The sequence below is a fragment of the Monomorium pharaonis genome, chromosome 5, assembly GCF_013373865.1.
Source record: "Monomorium pharaonis isolate MP-MQ-018 chromosome 5, ASM1337386v2, whole genome shotgun sequence".
Taxonomy (NCBI): domain Eukaryota; kingdom Metazoa; phylum Arthropoda; class Insecta; order Hymenoptera; family Formicidae; genus Monomorium; species Monomorium pharaonis.
In genome coordinates, this window is record NC_050471.1 from 15100734 (window position 1) to 15114793 (window position 14060).

Sequence of the window (14060 nt, forward strand, 5' to 3'; positions counted from 1 at the left end):
TCATACGTTGAGTAATCTGTCAAAAGTTTCTCTGTTTCCTCTCACATTCCTTTAATCTTATCGAAGAGATCCGACCTATCGCGTAGGTTATCTTCCTTTAAGGTTTAAAAAGATAAATAATTCTTTCGCGCTAGATGTGCTAAACGCTACGATACCCCTACAGCATGGAATATTGCTGCAACGTTGCAGAAATATTATTTTGCAAGATTAGAATATTGCAGAAAATATTGCTGCAATATTGCAGCAATATTCCTATGTCCGCTCCAAAACAATATTGTGCAATATTCCTGCAGTATTTTAACAATATTTCCCGTAAGATTTCTATAATATTCCAGCAATATTGCAGAAATATTTCTTGTAAAATTGCTGTAATATTTCTGAAACGTTAATGCAATATGAAGGAAATGTTGCAGGTGGTTATTTATTTTCATATTTCATGATACTAATTCCTAGACAGCAAAAAATTTCGAAAACAGTCGCAAATATGTCCAAACGTCTAAACGATTAGAACATCGGTACATTTTTCGGACTTTTGTGCTATCTGAGAATAATCATTACCCAGTGAACACAGTAATATAACAGCAATGTAACCGAATATAACAGGTTACGTTACTCTGAAATTACACGTAACTTACATGTAAGTTACAATTTCCGACTCAGCAATATAACATGTTATAATTACATGTTATCTAACCGTTACACAACAGTTACAAAGAAAAATAAAATAAAATAAAAATTTTATTTTTTTGAAATTATTTTTATCAACAGCACATACTACATTTAGGATAAATTTTTATTAATTAATTAAATTTAAATTATGTTATTTTTTATTTTATTCTTACTTGCCGCTGCTAGGTTTGAACCCGGGACCTTAGGATTACAAGCCTTGTACTCTACCTGCTACGCCAATTTGACTTATCGATATGGGTACTTGTTATTGTCTATATGTACCTATATGTAAACTGACGCGACTATATTATTTTTTATAAAAGCAATTCAATTTTGCAAAACATATTAAAAATAAATAGCATTAATTTATTTACTTATTAATTTCATTGTTAAATTTATCTTTTTCCATAACCTTAATAATTTGATGGAAATTGCGATCTATTTAGCACTAATCTTTGAAGCGTTCAAATGATTAATTAGATGGTTAACTATATAGATCGTGATTCTAAGAAAAATTGAATAGTATACATTTATTATTCTGTTTTTGTTTAGCACATGATGAATTTCGATTTTGTGCATTTTTTGTGCGCAGTAATTGTAGACGAATTGTTATTTTTGAAAACATTATCTTTATAATAATTTTTTTTATTATCAAATAGATATATCTATCATTCAGGATGTTATAATGTTGTCTGATTTCTGAGTCAACTACGACGCATCGTTCCGTAATAACATTGATACGAACGTGTTATGTTACGATTATACAATTTTTGTTGAATAACTGTAACGCCAAAACGATGTATAACAGCTAGATCACTTGCGTATAACAAATATTACGTAACAGGTTATTTCCATGTCATATAGCACATACATATCACAAGAATAACAATGTTAAATTACATGTAACTTCCATGTTATATTGCCGCTATAAAATGTGTTCACTGGGTATTTGACAGGATATAGAGTTTATTTTGAAATATATGTATCGGAAACATTCAAAATGGTTCTATGCTATATGGAATGTTTAAAAGAGCAAGCAATATTATATAATTGTCGAAACATAAAAACATCATGTTATGCAGAGTATAACGCAAAAATTGCGACTCAAAATGTTATAGCGAGGAAATTCTTGAAAAATTAAGTAAAAAGTTTATTTTTAAATTTTTATTTCAAGCAGTAGTTTTTGAGATATAAAGATTGCAAGATGGCCCATCATATACTACTTTTAGATGAACGTTTATCCATGAATCGCACTTGCAGTAATAATATTAGTGAGCACGTAGATTACATGCGCGTAACATTATCGGTAATATATATGAAACGCCATGTTCCTCAGTAATACTGTCTATTTTTACAGTCATAGAAAACAATCAATTACTGTATTGTATTAATTAAATAATATATAAGATGTGTATTATACGAAAAACGGAAAATGAATTTATTGTCATACCGTTGTGGCACAATAATTAAAAAAATGTAATTAATTAAATTAACATATATACACACCTATGGATATCGAATCGTTCCATTCTAGATTTAAGCAAGCATTAAGATGAAGCAAGTCTAGAAAATACCTATCCTGATCAATTTATATGCTAGAATTATACATGCAAGTATGGTTCACACCTGTTTAATTGATGTAGTATATAAGTCAGAGTGAGCATCTTCTGGACTTGCTTCACTCAATCTAGTATGGGACGCAACGCTGTCCGTGATTACAGAATTTGTTGCACAATCTATGTATCTTTTAGCTCTAATCTTAACATAAAAATTTAAAATATCCTGCTCTATTTTTTTATTTGTCCCTTAAAACTATGTAAAATATTACTTATTGTTAGCTCTAGAGTAAGAAATACGGATTATACAGAAATAAATTTTGCAAGGTTGTAATATAATATTGCCACAATATTGTAATATCTGCTAGGGAATATTACATTTGTAATATTGCTACAATATTGCACAACATCTGCTAAGGAATATTACATTTGTAATATTGTTGCAATATTGTACAACATTTGCTAGGTAATATTACATTTGTAATATTGCTACAATATTCCTGCAATATTGGTTATATTATGCACTATTACAATATTTCTGTAACGTTGCAGCAATATTTCATGCTGTAGGGGTATGGTTCGCAGATGGAGGAAACGGTTATTTATTTTTGTTAATGTTTGGAGTTTTTATTGCTCATTTTTTTGTGAGAAAACGTGAAACTTTGCTTCGAACCTGAGTTTGTTGTTGTATTTTTACGTTTAGAATTTATTGTTTGTTGACTCGATATTCAAAAAGAGTTGAAATTATCGACTTGGTCGTTTCGTCCACTCATATTTGTCGTCACATTTATAACAGACTAATCCTACACGCATAAAAAATTATCGGAAACCGTTGAAACGGAATTTCTTTTGTAATCTTATTTGTTTCTCTGACAAAGGGAAATCGTAGAGTCTGCCGGATGTAACATGCCTATTGACACTTTTTATCAGAAAGGTGTGGGCAATAACATATTTTAACACATCAATAAAGTTGAAAAGGCCTAAACGATTGCAGCTAGATTTTGGTGCTAATTATAATTTTTTTAAATATATTAATTTAATAATCACAGCTTATATAAACTGCGCGACAAATTCGTCAGTCTTCAACCACAGTTATAAGCTAAATGTTGATACTTATTGGCATCTTAGAATCCCGCTTTACTCGAAAAATCTGAAAATTTATTGCAAAAAATAATACCTCTGCCGGGAATCGAACCCAGATTTCCCGTCATTCCGTGAGGGCGTCCTAGCCAATTCAACCACCGAAGCATATGGTATTACTCTCTGCAAGTATATGTTAAAAAACGTACTTTTATCAGCGACGTGTATAAATAATGAATTCTTAGAACGTATAAATGTTTAAATATATCGATAAAATTGAAAAGGCCTAAACGATTGCAGCTTGATTTTGGTGCTGATTATAATTTTTTTAAATATATTAATTTAATAATATATTTTAATTTCCGCGAAATCTAACTGAAAGCCATTTTTCATATAAAATGTGGGGGTTTCTTTAATATTTAGTAGTCTATTCAGAATTTGTGTGATAAATATAAAATAAATATAAATATTATTGCAACACAAGAGTTTCAGCATATCCTCTTCGTACAACTATGCCATCAGTCTGTTTACTTTCTTCTGCACATTGAATTTTGCAAGTAAAAATTCTGGAACATACAAATATTTAAAATACATTAGCAAACGTTTTTTGGTTTAGTCGAATTAAATAAAAAATATATATCAAATACAATATTAAATATTCATGTGTGTTTAATAATTTATTGTTAAAAATCAAATATCCCTATACGTACTGTGACCGACAAATTCTTAAAACACTCGTCTTAAAACACAGTCCTTAGTCGAAATACATAATATTATAAATATTACAATTTGTCAAGCAATTTAATATTTTTAATGCTAATAAATATCTATAACATCCCTTCCTATCTCGGTACTGTAAAAACTGTGAAAAATTTATTGTGAAAAAATAATATCTTAGCTAATGTTTAAGCCTAGATCTCTCTACATTCTATATAAGTGTCCTACCAATCCGACTGACAAGGGAACTGACCGAAGTGCCCCTCACCGATTTTAATGCGCTTTGGATATGTTATAGAACATCAAAAAATAACATATTTTTTTTAGCGGCGTATTTCGACATTTAGGGGTTGAAATCATCCCTCGAAAATAACGCATTTTTTTCATTTCTGGCGAATATCTTTGAAAATATAAGGTTTATGAACAAATGTTCTATACAAAAGTTTTATGGCATTTTATACTTTTTACAATGGTATATTCATATTTTTATAAAATTTTTAATTTATTTTTATCCTCACCCCTATCCCTTTTTTTGCAAAATTACAAAAATTTTATAAAAATAACAATTAAAGAGCATTAAAAGCGGAATCCATTCACATACAATAACATGTGGGTTCCACCATTCCCAATTATTGGCAAAACAAGATGATAACCTCGTGCTATAGGCACTGCGCTAGAAATAGTGTTGCGTTATTTTTTTAGTCGCGTCACACTCAATAATTGCCTCTTCTGCGTACATTTTTATATTAGAACATAAAAAGGATTAATCTTAATTATATAATACGCAACGTATAACACGATATAAAGCACAAATGCATATATATATATAAAGTTGCGTATATATGTATATGCGTACATTTTCATTATTACAAATGCGAATATACATAAATTAATGTAAAGCAAAATATATTTTTAATATTAAAAATACAAATATAGTATAATAAAATATCATATCAAGAGAAAAGTATAAAATATAAACTGCAATAACTATTTGCATTATTATATTATTTACACTATATGCACTGTAACCGCCGCTCGCGAGCGACGGCCAACTTCGCCTCCGTCCCTGGTCGCGGCCCTGAGCCGCCCGGGTGTCGGGGCGACTATCCACGCGAGGTTTCCCGACGCAACACTAAGTTGGGCGCCAGGTACGTTAAGCGTACCACTCTGTGTGCACCAACTCGCAAACCAATGTTTCGAGACTTGAATCTCGGGAAAGACGGGCGCACGCTAGGCGACCGGGGCGTTAGCGGCTCCGAGATCCAGCTGCTCAGCCCTCAAATGGCAGAGGGGGAGGTTCGGTGCGGGCGGATGGAATCGGGAAGGCGAGAGAATTACGTACACGACACAAATGTAACAATAAAAAGTAACAAGTGTATTTGATCGTAAATATGACAATAATAGACGACTCCGTGGAGCGGTGGTGGCTCGCGCGCGCTATCAGCTGACGTCCGCTGGTTATCAAAATTTCGCGGGAACAGTAGGTTGAACGAGCGGGCTATAATGCGTACGCGGGAACTCTCCGACTTGTCTTACGCTTGACTCGGCGTCGTTGGATGACGCCGGCTTCCGTCAGGGTGACCTCGCCAAGGGCGAGCGGGACGGATCGCAACTCCGAGCCCGCGCGACATGCGACGGACTCGTTTTCTCCCGTGCTCGAACGATTCTCGCGAAGATAAGCGCGATGTTTACTAATGAGCCGCCAGTACGGCGGGATACGACGAGCGCGTCAATAATTATCCGAATATACTCCCCGAAGGGCTCGCAGTCACAGCGCGATCGACCAAAGTATACAACATTGACGAACAAAGGCTTTTACGACGCGACAAGATACAGCGCGGGACTAACCCGCGACACGACGACCGGACGCAACAACAATTGACTCGGCTGCGGATCGGGACGCACACGCAACGCGAAACGATTATGAAACACACGGCACGTAGCGAAATCACGCGGACGGGCGCGATCGGGCGAGACGACGAAGCTCCGTTGAATCCGGGAGCTCGAGATTCTCATAAACGCCGAGAGATTTTGCGACAAGTACGCGATTTCCTCGCGGCTCGCCCAACCCGCGAAATCGGTGGCTTTACAATATGCGTGACGCTCGTCTCACCACTTCGCCTCTCTTCTCGTGGCCTCCTCCGGGTCGGGATAGCGTCCGTCCCTGCGTCCTTCCGTACAGCTCGGCTCGGGAACTCAAGAACGCACGCACAGTTTTCAATAATACGTCCGCAGCACGAGTGAGGAATCCTGGATCTCGCGGGGACCGCTCGGCGGCGCGCCCCACCTTGCCTCCGGCGTTCCCGGCCCTTATTGGCGGATTTCGCGAAAATCGATTTTCGCGCAGAGCGCGGTGCCCACGCTGTCGCCGGCTGATCGATCCACGCACGGCGGTCGATGTTTATGGGCCCCGGGCACGGGAATCCTGGCGCTTCCTTGCGCGGCCGACTCTTTTCTCTTCGCCCGGCGTATCCTCCGCCATCGGGGCGTCATTTCCTCCTCGACGGGGCGTCGGCGGATCTTGAGTTGTCGTGATTCCTTCGCCGCACTTCCCGCGGTATCGGGTCTTTAGTCGCCCCGTCGGGATGTCGGCCTCGCGCGCCGTCGCTGGATCCTGAAAGCGTGATTCAGCGGCAGTATCGGAATTCTTACATGGCACAAACGGTAGGCAAGATAAGGGCGGCATTACCTGCGGACCCCCGCTTAAAAAGGGTCTCCCTTGACTCCCTCGTTGTCCGTTCCTCTGCAATCTCCGGGAAGATTTTCCGTGGAGACGAGACGTCCGACAACTACAATGCGATCTTCCCAGCCACCGATCTCCGCCGCACCCGCGGTATAACGCTCGCAAAAAATCTTAACACGTAATTATAGGGACAGCACGGGGGACGCCACACACACACAAAAGTACAGAGAATACGCTTTTGCGTCCGCCCCCGAGCGGGAGGACGCAGGGCCCGTGTGATGTTATTGCGTAAGGGCCCTCAGGGCCTTGTGACGGACAGCAGCCTGCGGCTGTCACGTCACAGCACATAGCACACTTCCCAGGTAGCAAGCCCACGTCATTTTGACGTCCCAAAATGGTCATGTCTGGTCATATGTCGTCAAAATGACCATTTATTTACATGATCTAAAATTGACGTCATGATGTGACGTCATTTCGTAGTCATATTTCAGTCATGATCTGACGATTATTTTCCCAGACAGCACGCATCCAAAATCGAGACATAAAGACGTCATTAAGACGTATTTTAGACACGGTCTAAAGCAGTGTCTGCAATGAGATTTAAGGCGTAAGGCATAAGCATATTATATAAGCATATTATATTTAACTTTAAAAGAACTTTTTTAAGAAAACATTTAGATATCTTGGAAATGATGTCAAAATGGTAACATTTATCAGAGACGTCTACTAAGAGCGGTCTTTGAGATATCTCATTGAAGAATTTCATTTAAGTTTCTTGAAAATGTTATCCTTTATTATTAAGATTATGGAAAAAGATAAATTTAACAATGAAATTAATAAGTAAATAAATTAATGCTATTTATTTTTAATATGTTTTGCAAAATTTAATTGCTTTTATAAAAAATAATATAATTGCGTCAGTTTATAACATATAGGTATATGTAGACAATAACAAGTACCCATATCGATGAGTCAAATTGGCGTAGCAGCTAGAGTACAAGGTTCGTAATCCTAAGGTCCCGGGTTCAAACCTACCAGCGGCAAGTAAGAATAAAATAAAATAATATAATTTAAATTTCATTAATTAATAAAAATTTGTCCTAAATTTAGTATGTGCTGTTGATAAAAATAATTTAAAAAAAATGTAATTTTTATTTTATTTTATTTTTCTTTAGTTGCAGTTTAAAGATATCCGATTTAAGAAATCTTTTAGATATCAGTTTCATGATATCTTTCTGTTCTCAAAAAACGACGCATTGGTTAACATTCTGACATTATATGTTATCTTTTAGAAGTCTCTTTATGTTATCATTTTCAAAAACAGGATATCTTTTAGAGATCTTTTTGACAACATATTGTTTACGTCATTCTATGATCAAAATACGGTACATTTCATGACGTCAGGAATTTGTGACATTCGACCGTCATTTTAACGCCATAAAGGCGTCATTTCGTGACGTCAAGAATAGTCAGTAAATGACAATTTTGGGACGTCAAAATGACGTGAGCTTGCTACCTGGGTTTGATAATAAAAATAATATAATATAATTTAATTTAATAAATTTGAAATATTAATTAAAAAATATTATGAAATAAAAATAAAAGAAAGAATAAAAGAAAAGAAAAAAGAGGTTGGAATAATTGTTACAAACATAAGTTTATACAAATAAAAATTTTTATCAGGCAGAAGTAAAAGAATATCAATATTTATTGCATGAGTAAAGAAAACTACTAAAACCTTACCAATGCTAATAATCTAGAAACACATCTTTTTTAAAGAAACCAATACAGAATTTGTTTATATATGTCTTCCATTTATGGCACATATTTATTACAAAGATGATGTTGAAAAGAATGTGTTATACAAAGCGATTTTCTACACCAAGAACAAGTTATTATGGTTATTTCGTCACAAAGATCGCATTTTACTTCAGAATTCTTTTTAAAACAAAAGTCTACTGGTGTTTCAAATTCTATCGATATAGTAGGTATTCATCGTATACATTCTATATGTATCCACTTTTAGTCCACGCATATTTAAATACATTTTGAAATCTGGGCGACGAGAATTGGTGTGTTAGTGACTGTAATTTCAAGATATTTCTATTATGAAGGTCTAAAGTCAAATCCAACAACATAATAGTATCAGAAAAGTATTTAATAAAATTCTTCCACAACCAAAATCCGTATACTTCTAATGGTTGTATTTTTCTCGTTGTACCGGCCGGAATAGTTAGGAAAACAACATCTGTTGCAGAATCTAGTTTAGTTTCTGAAATTATGTTAGGACAATGTCCACTCCACAAGTCTAACAACAATACTGATTGTGGCCCGATTTGATGTTAGTTTGCCTGATTTTGAAGCCGTTACAAAGACATTAAGCGCATTGAATAATGTTTCTTGTACTCTCGCACCAAAGGTTCCTATAATTTTTTTTCAATATAAAAAAGGTGATAATAATCGGCTATTAGCCGAAATAGTCATTTGAATTGTATAGCTATGCGTGGTTGCTTATATAGACTGTACTACAGATTCTACGTTTTTAATATCTTTTTGAGCTAAAGTACGACCAGAATAAAATTGGTATCATTACCATCTGTTTTTACTATTAATATTAATATTAATGCTGTGTAAAATAAACATTTTAAATTAATTTATGTTTGTTATTTCTGATATATCTGCATAAAAAAATTGTTTCGCATAACGTATAAAAATTGTAAAAACTAATTTTCCATTCCAAAAAATATGCTGTTATGACGCTGTTCATTATTCTTTTTTCTTACGCCGTGAATTATTCTGCTTGTTCTGATGTCTTTTGCTTTATAAAATAATAACTAATTGCTAATTAGGACTTCCATTTCCGGTGCGACGTATGCGAACACGCGGATATCTCGTGAGAGTATAATCAGGTGCATAGAGCGAAAGTAAGAATGAATGCAAGGTGATACTGAGTGAGATAGAAAGAGGAGAATGAGAAGAATAAGTGAGAAGAAGGGTATAGGGATAAGGAAAGGGCATAGGGAGAAAAGAGAGGATAAAAAGTAGGTAGCGAGAGGTAAGTGACGGGTAAAGCATAGAATAAGAGTTGCAAGATGGAAGATAAGAAGAGAGTAGATGACAGTTAGGCACAGAGAGTAAGTAGATAGAGAAGATGAGTGCAGCCGGACGGGGAAGCGTAGAGGGCGGGAGCGTGGAGAGAGAACAGGGAGTAGGCAACTTGCTAGAGAGGAAACAAAGAGAGAGATGTAGTAGCATAGGGAGCACAGGTAGTGTAGAGGAATATATGAAAAGGAAAAGAGAGGGGCCGGACGAAGAAAAGAAGGAAGAGGGGAGGAGCCTACTCATTTACACACCAAGAAATGCGCACCGATCATTTGCACACTGAAAGATGCACACCGATTATTTGCACACGGAAAGATGCGCACCGATCATTTGCACACGGAAAAATGCGCACAGATTATTTGCACACGAAAAGATGCGCACTGATCATTTGCACACAAAAAGATGCACACTGATCATTTGCACACGGAAAGATGCGCACTGATCATTTGCACACCAAAAGATGCACACCGATCATTTGCACACCGTTCATTTGGACACAGTGCTTTTAGACACCGTTTATTTGCACACCGCTCAGTTGCACACCGTTCAATTGCACAATGTTCAATCAAACGCATATTAAATATTCATACATTATGGCTGCCTTTGCAATGTGTACATGGGTTAGCGATTTAGACGGGGTGGGTGCAGGAGAGGGGCCAAAGGCCCCTCGCACCCCCATCGTGTGTGTGTGTGTGTGTGTGTGTGTGTGTGTGTGTGTGTGTGTGTAAAGTACTGTAAAGCATTCACTGCACCATATGGGTTTGCGACTTAAATGGTGTGCAATTGAACGGTGTGCAACTGAGCGGTGTGCATATGATCGGTGTGCATCTTTCCGTGTGCAAATGATCAGTACGCATCTTTTCGTATGCAAATGATCAGTGTGCATCTTTCCGTGTGCAAATGATCAGTGTGCATCTTTCCGTGTGCAAATGATCGGTGCGCATTTCTTGATGTGCAAATAAGTGGTGGACAAGTGAACGGTGTGCAAGTGAATGGTGTGCAAGTGAGCGGTGTGCAAATGAATGGTGTGCAACTTTTACGTGTCCAAGTGAACAGTGGGCATTTTTTCGTGTGCAAATATCGATGGTCAAATTTTACGTGTGCATATAACTGGTGTACATTTTTAATAAAATTTCTTTTGTGTCCAAATGCACAGTGTGCAAATGTACCGTGTGCAAATGCATCGTGTCCAAGTGCACCGTGTCCATTTGAACCGTATCCAAGTGAGAGCCACTCACTTTCTAAAATTTTCACTTTTAAGGTATCAGCTGACGACAGCTCGTGTCTGGACTTTATAGCAGATCTAAAATTCTCATAACTCGAGAGAAGACTATAACGTAACAGTATAGACAAAACATCTTTGTGTATTTCCACATCCATCGCTGCCAATCGATCGACAGAGTCAAAGAATTTATTTACGTGCTTCCTAGCATCACCTTTTTCAGTTAATTTCTGAAGCATTATTTGCTTCAAAAGCATTACCTTTCTCGCGGGTTTTTTCGATGCATAAATTGATTCGAGCTTAAACCAAACTTCGCGAGATGTTGTGCATCCTTGTACATGCTGTAGCTCTGATGGGTGTATAGACAGTATCAAATCGGATCTTGCTTTTTTATCTGCTTTGATCCACTCAGCTTTAGCACGCAGACTTGGGGCTGCCTTGGTTCCGATTCCTTTTTCCGATAAAAGCTTCTCTCCACTCACATATTCCCAAAGGTCACTCTTAATTAGCATGCATCTTCCAAGTCTCAAAATTGTCCTTACACAAAGACTCAATTCGAATGGAAATAGCCGCACCCGTAGCCATCTCTTTGCTTCAGAATATTCAAAGCGCGTGGTAAAATAACCTTAAGCACGTTGCGAATTATTCACTTAATTACAACAACTTGGGCCCATAACCTGTTAGGTATATCGTTTTCCAGTGAAGAAAAAAATAATATGAAATAAATTTCGAACAATCTTTTATTTCATATCATCGTACGGATAACATTCCGAATTCAAATAAAGTTTTACGTTTGTCAGTTGCAATAATGGAATCGACTCGCGTCCTTGAGCATGACGTTCTTCCGACCAGTTTGCAGAGCGAAAACGATATACCGTGGCTTTTCGAGGTGAGTAGCCCACGAATGTATGGTCGTGCGTAATAGCGGAAACTCATACAAATCCCACGAGGAAAATGCTATGCTAAAGTATCGCCCGCTTTCCAGAGCACGCAACATCGACAATTTATTTATCTCATTTAACAGCATGTGCCCAGATAACAAAATGTCTGCACAGTGCTTGCACGCGTGCTTAATAATCGTCACAGTGTGAATGCACAGCACCATGCAGATGCGTCCTCCTTTGAGACTCATATCGCTCGCACACGTGAGTGCCCCACGCGTGCGGGCGATAGGAACCTCATGTGAATGTTCTAACTGAGACTTATATCGCTCGCATACATGCGGCACTCACGCGTGCGAGCAATATGAGCTTTGAGTGTTAAATAATAAAATAATAAAAATAATAAACATTTTTCTCAAGGGAGGGAGTGAAGGAGGGAGGGAAGGAGGGAGGGTGGGTGGGTGGGTGGGGAGAGAGAGAGAGAGAGAGAGAGAGAGAGAGAGAGAGAGAGAGGGAGGGAGGGAGGGAGGGAGGGAGGGAGGGAGGGAAGGAGAGAGAGAGGGAGGGGGGAGAGGGAGGGGAGGGGAGGGGGGAGGGGGGAAAGGAGGGGGGAGAGAGAGAGAGAGAGAGAGAGAGAGAGAGAGAGAGAGAGAGAGAGAGAGAGGGGGGGGGTGGAGGGGGGGGGAGAGAGAGAGAGAGAGAGAGAGAGAGAGGTAAATATGCGGTATAATTGATAGACTATGAAACCTGTCATACCGATAAAATGTTGCGACTGAACATGGTCCCGTGGCCATATGCACATGCTCCGTGGCTACATGTGCAAACATTTCAATGCGTTCAATTACATGCACTCAAAACAAGGTATTCTCTGCTTTAACAAATGTTTTTTTTTTGTTAAAGCAGAGAATACTTTGTTTTGCATAAAAATCGCTGCTAATCTGAGAAGAAAAATTGTCGTTCAACTTCTATTTTTTTAAAATAAAATTTTAAAGTTTAATAATGTTGGTAAGTAAGAAATTGATAATTTGTGATTAAGCGCATACACTGACGAGTTTGACGAGGACTTTTACGCATGCGCAAAAGTCTATTGCAGCTACTTCAATCTTAAATATCTTCACAGTATTTAAGATTGAAGTAAGCCGCAATAGACTTTTGCGCATGCGTAAAAGTCCTCGTCAAACTCGTCAGTGTATGCGCTTAATCACAAATTATCAATTTCTTACTTACCAACATTATTAAACTTTAAAACTTTATTTTAAACAAACGAAAGTTGAACGACGATTTTCTTTCTCAAAATAGCAGCGACTTTTATGTAAAACAAAGTATTCTCTGCTTTAACAAAAAAAAAACATTTGTTAAAGCAGAGAATACCTTGTTTTGAGTGCATGTAATTGAACGCATTGAAATGTTTGCACATGTAGCAACGGAGCATGTGCATATGGCCACGGGACCATGTTCAGTCGCAACATTTTATCGGTATGACAGGTTTCATAGTCTATCAATTATACCGCATATTTACCTCTCTCTCTCTCTCTCTCTCTCTCTCTCTCTCTCTTGCTGGTTTTCTTTCTCTCTTGCTGGACGTGAGTCTACTAATTTACGCTTGTCTCATTGCTCCTCTTTTGAGCTCGTTTCTGCCGCTTTCTGCCTTCGGGCTGGTTCTGTTCGCAGGTATCTTAGCAGAGCTAATCATTGCTTTTCACTGAGACTAATAATCTTTTGTAACTTTTGGGCAACTGCTTAATAATCCGAGGTGAAAGATTTTGCGGCCTAACCTCTTCTTGTGATTGCGAATTCGGCAAACTCCGAGCCATCCATGCGCTGATCTCGTGGTGGCTCTGCATGGTCTCTACTTTGCCGACGGTCTGTTGCTGGCTGCTTGCGGCTCTGTTCTACTGCATGGCCAGTGGGATATTATCTTTATGCCGAACGTCAAATGTCACAAGTGCTCGCGCGACGTTGCAAACAGTGTAATTACCTGTGCCACATGCTCCAGATGCTTTCATCCCGGTTGTTGTGCCGTATACTTAACATATAAGACTGCATTCGAGTGCTGTAGGCGTGAACTAGGTTCTCAGGTTTCTCGGCCGGTAGGAGCTGTAGGTGGCGTCGTCATGGCCTCTCACAGCGACTCGGGGATAACATTAAAA

At 37.9% G+C, this 14060-nt stretch overlaps 1 protein-coding gene across 2 annotated transcripts in view; it reads right to left on the reverse strand.

The window, feature by feature from the left end:
• Positions 1–1557: 1557 nt before the first annotated feature.
• Positions 1558–14060, reverse strand: part of LOC105839730 (intraflagellar transport protein 81 homolog) — a 145206-nt gene continuing 132703 nt past the window's right edge. Inside the window, exons 13-14 of one of the 2 annotated variants that reach the window (XM_036286749.1) lie at positions 3785–3871; positions 1558–3488 (exon numbers count right to left, since the gene is read on the reverse strand). In XM_036286749.1, the coding sequence (XP_036142642.1) occupies positions 3482–3488; positions 3785–3871 (94 nt within the window). In that variant the 3' untranslated portion in view covers positions 1558–3481. Of the gene's footprint in view, positions 3872–14060 lie in introns of both variants that reach the window. The other variant, XM_036286748.1, reaches the window with a different exon arrangement.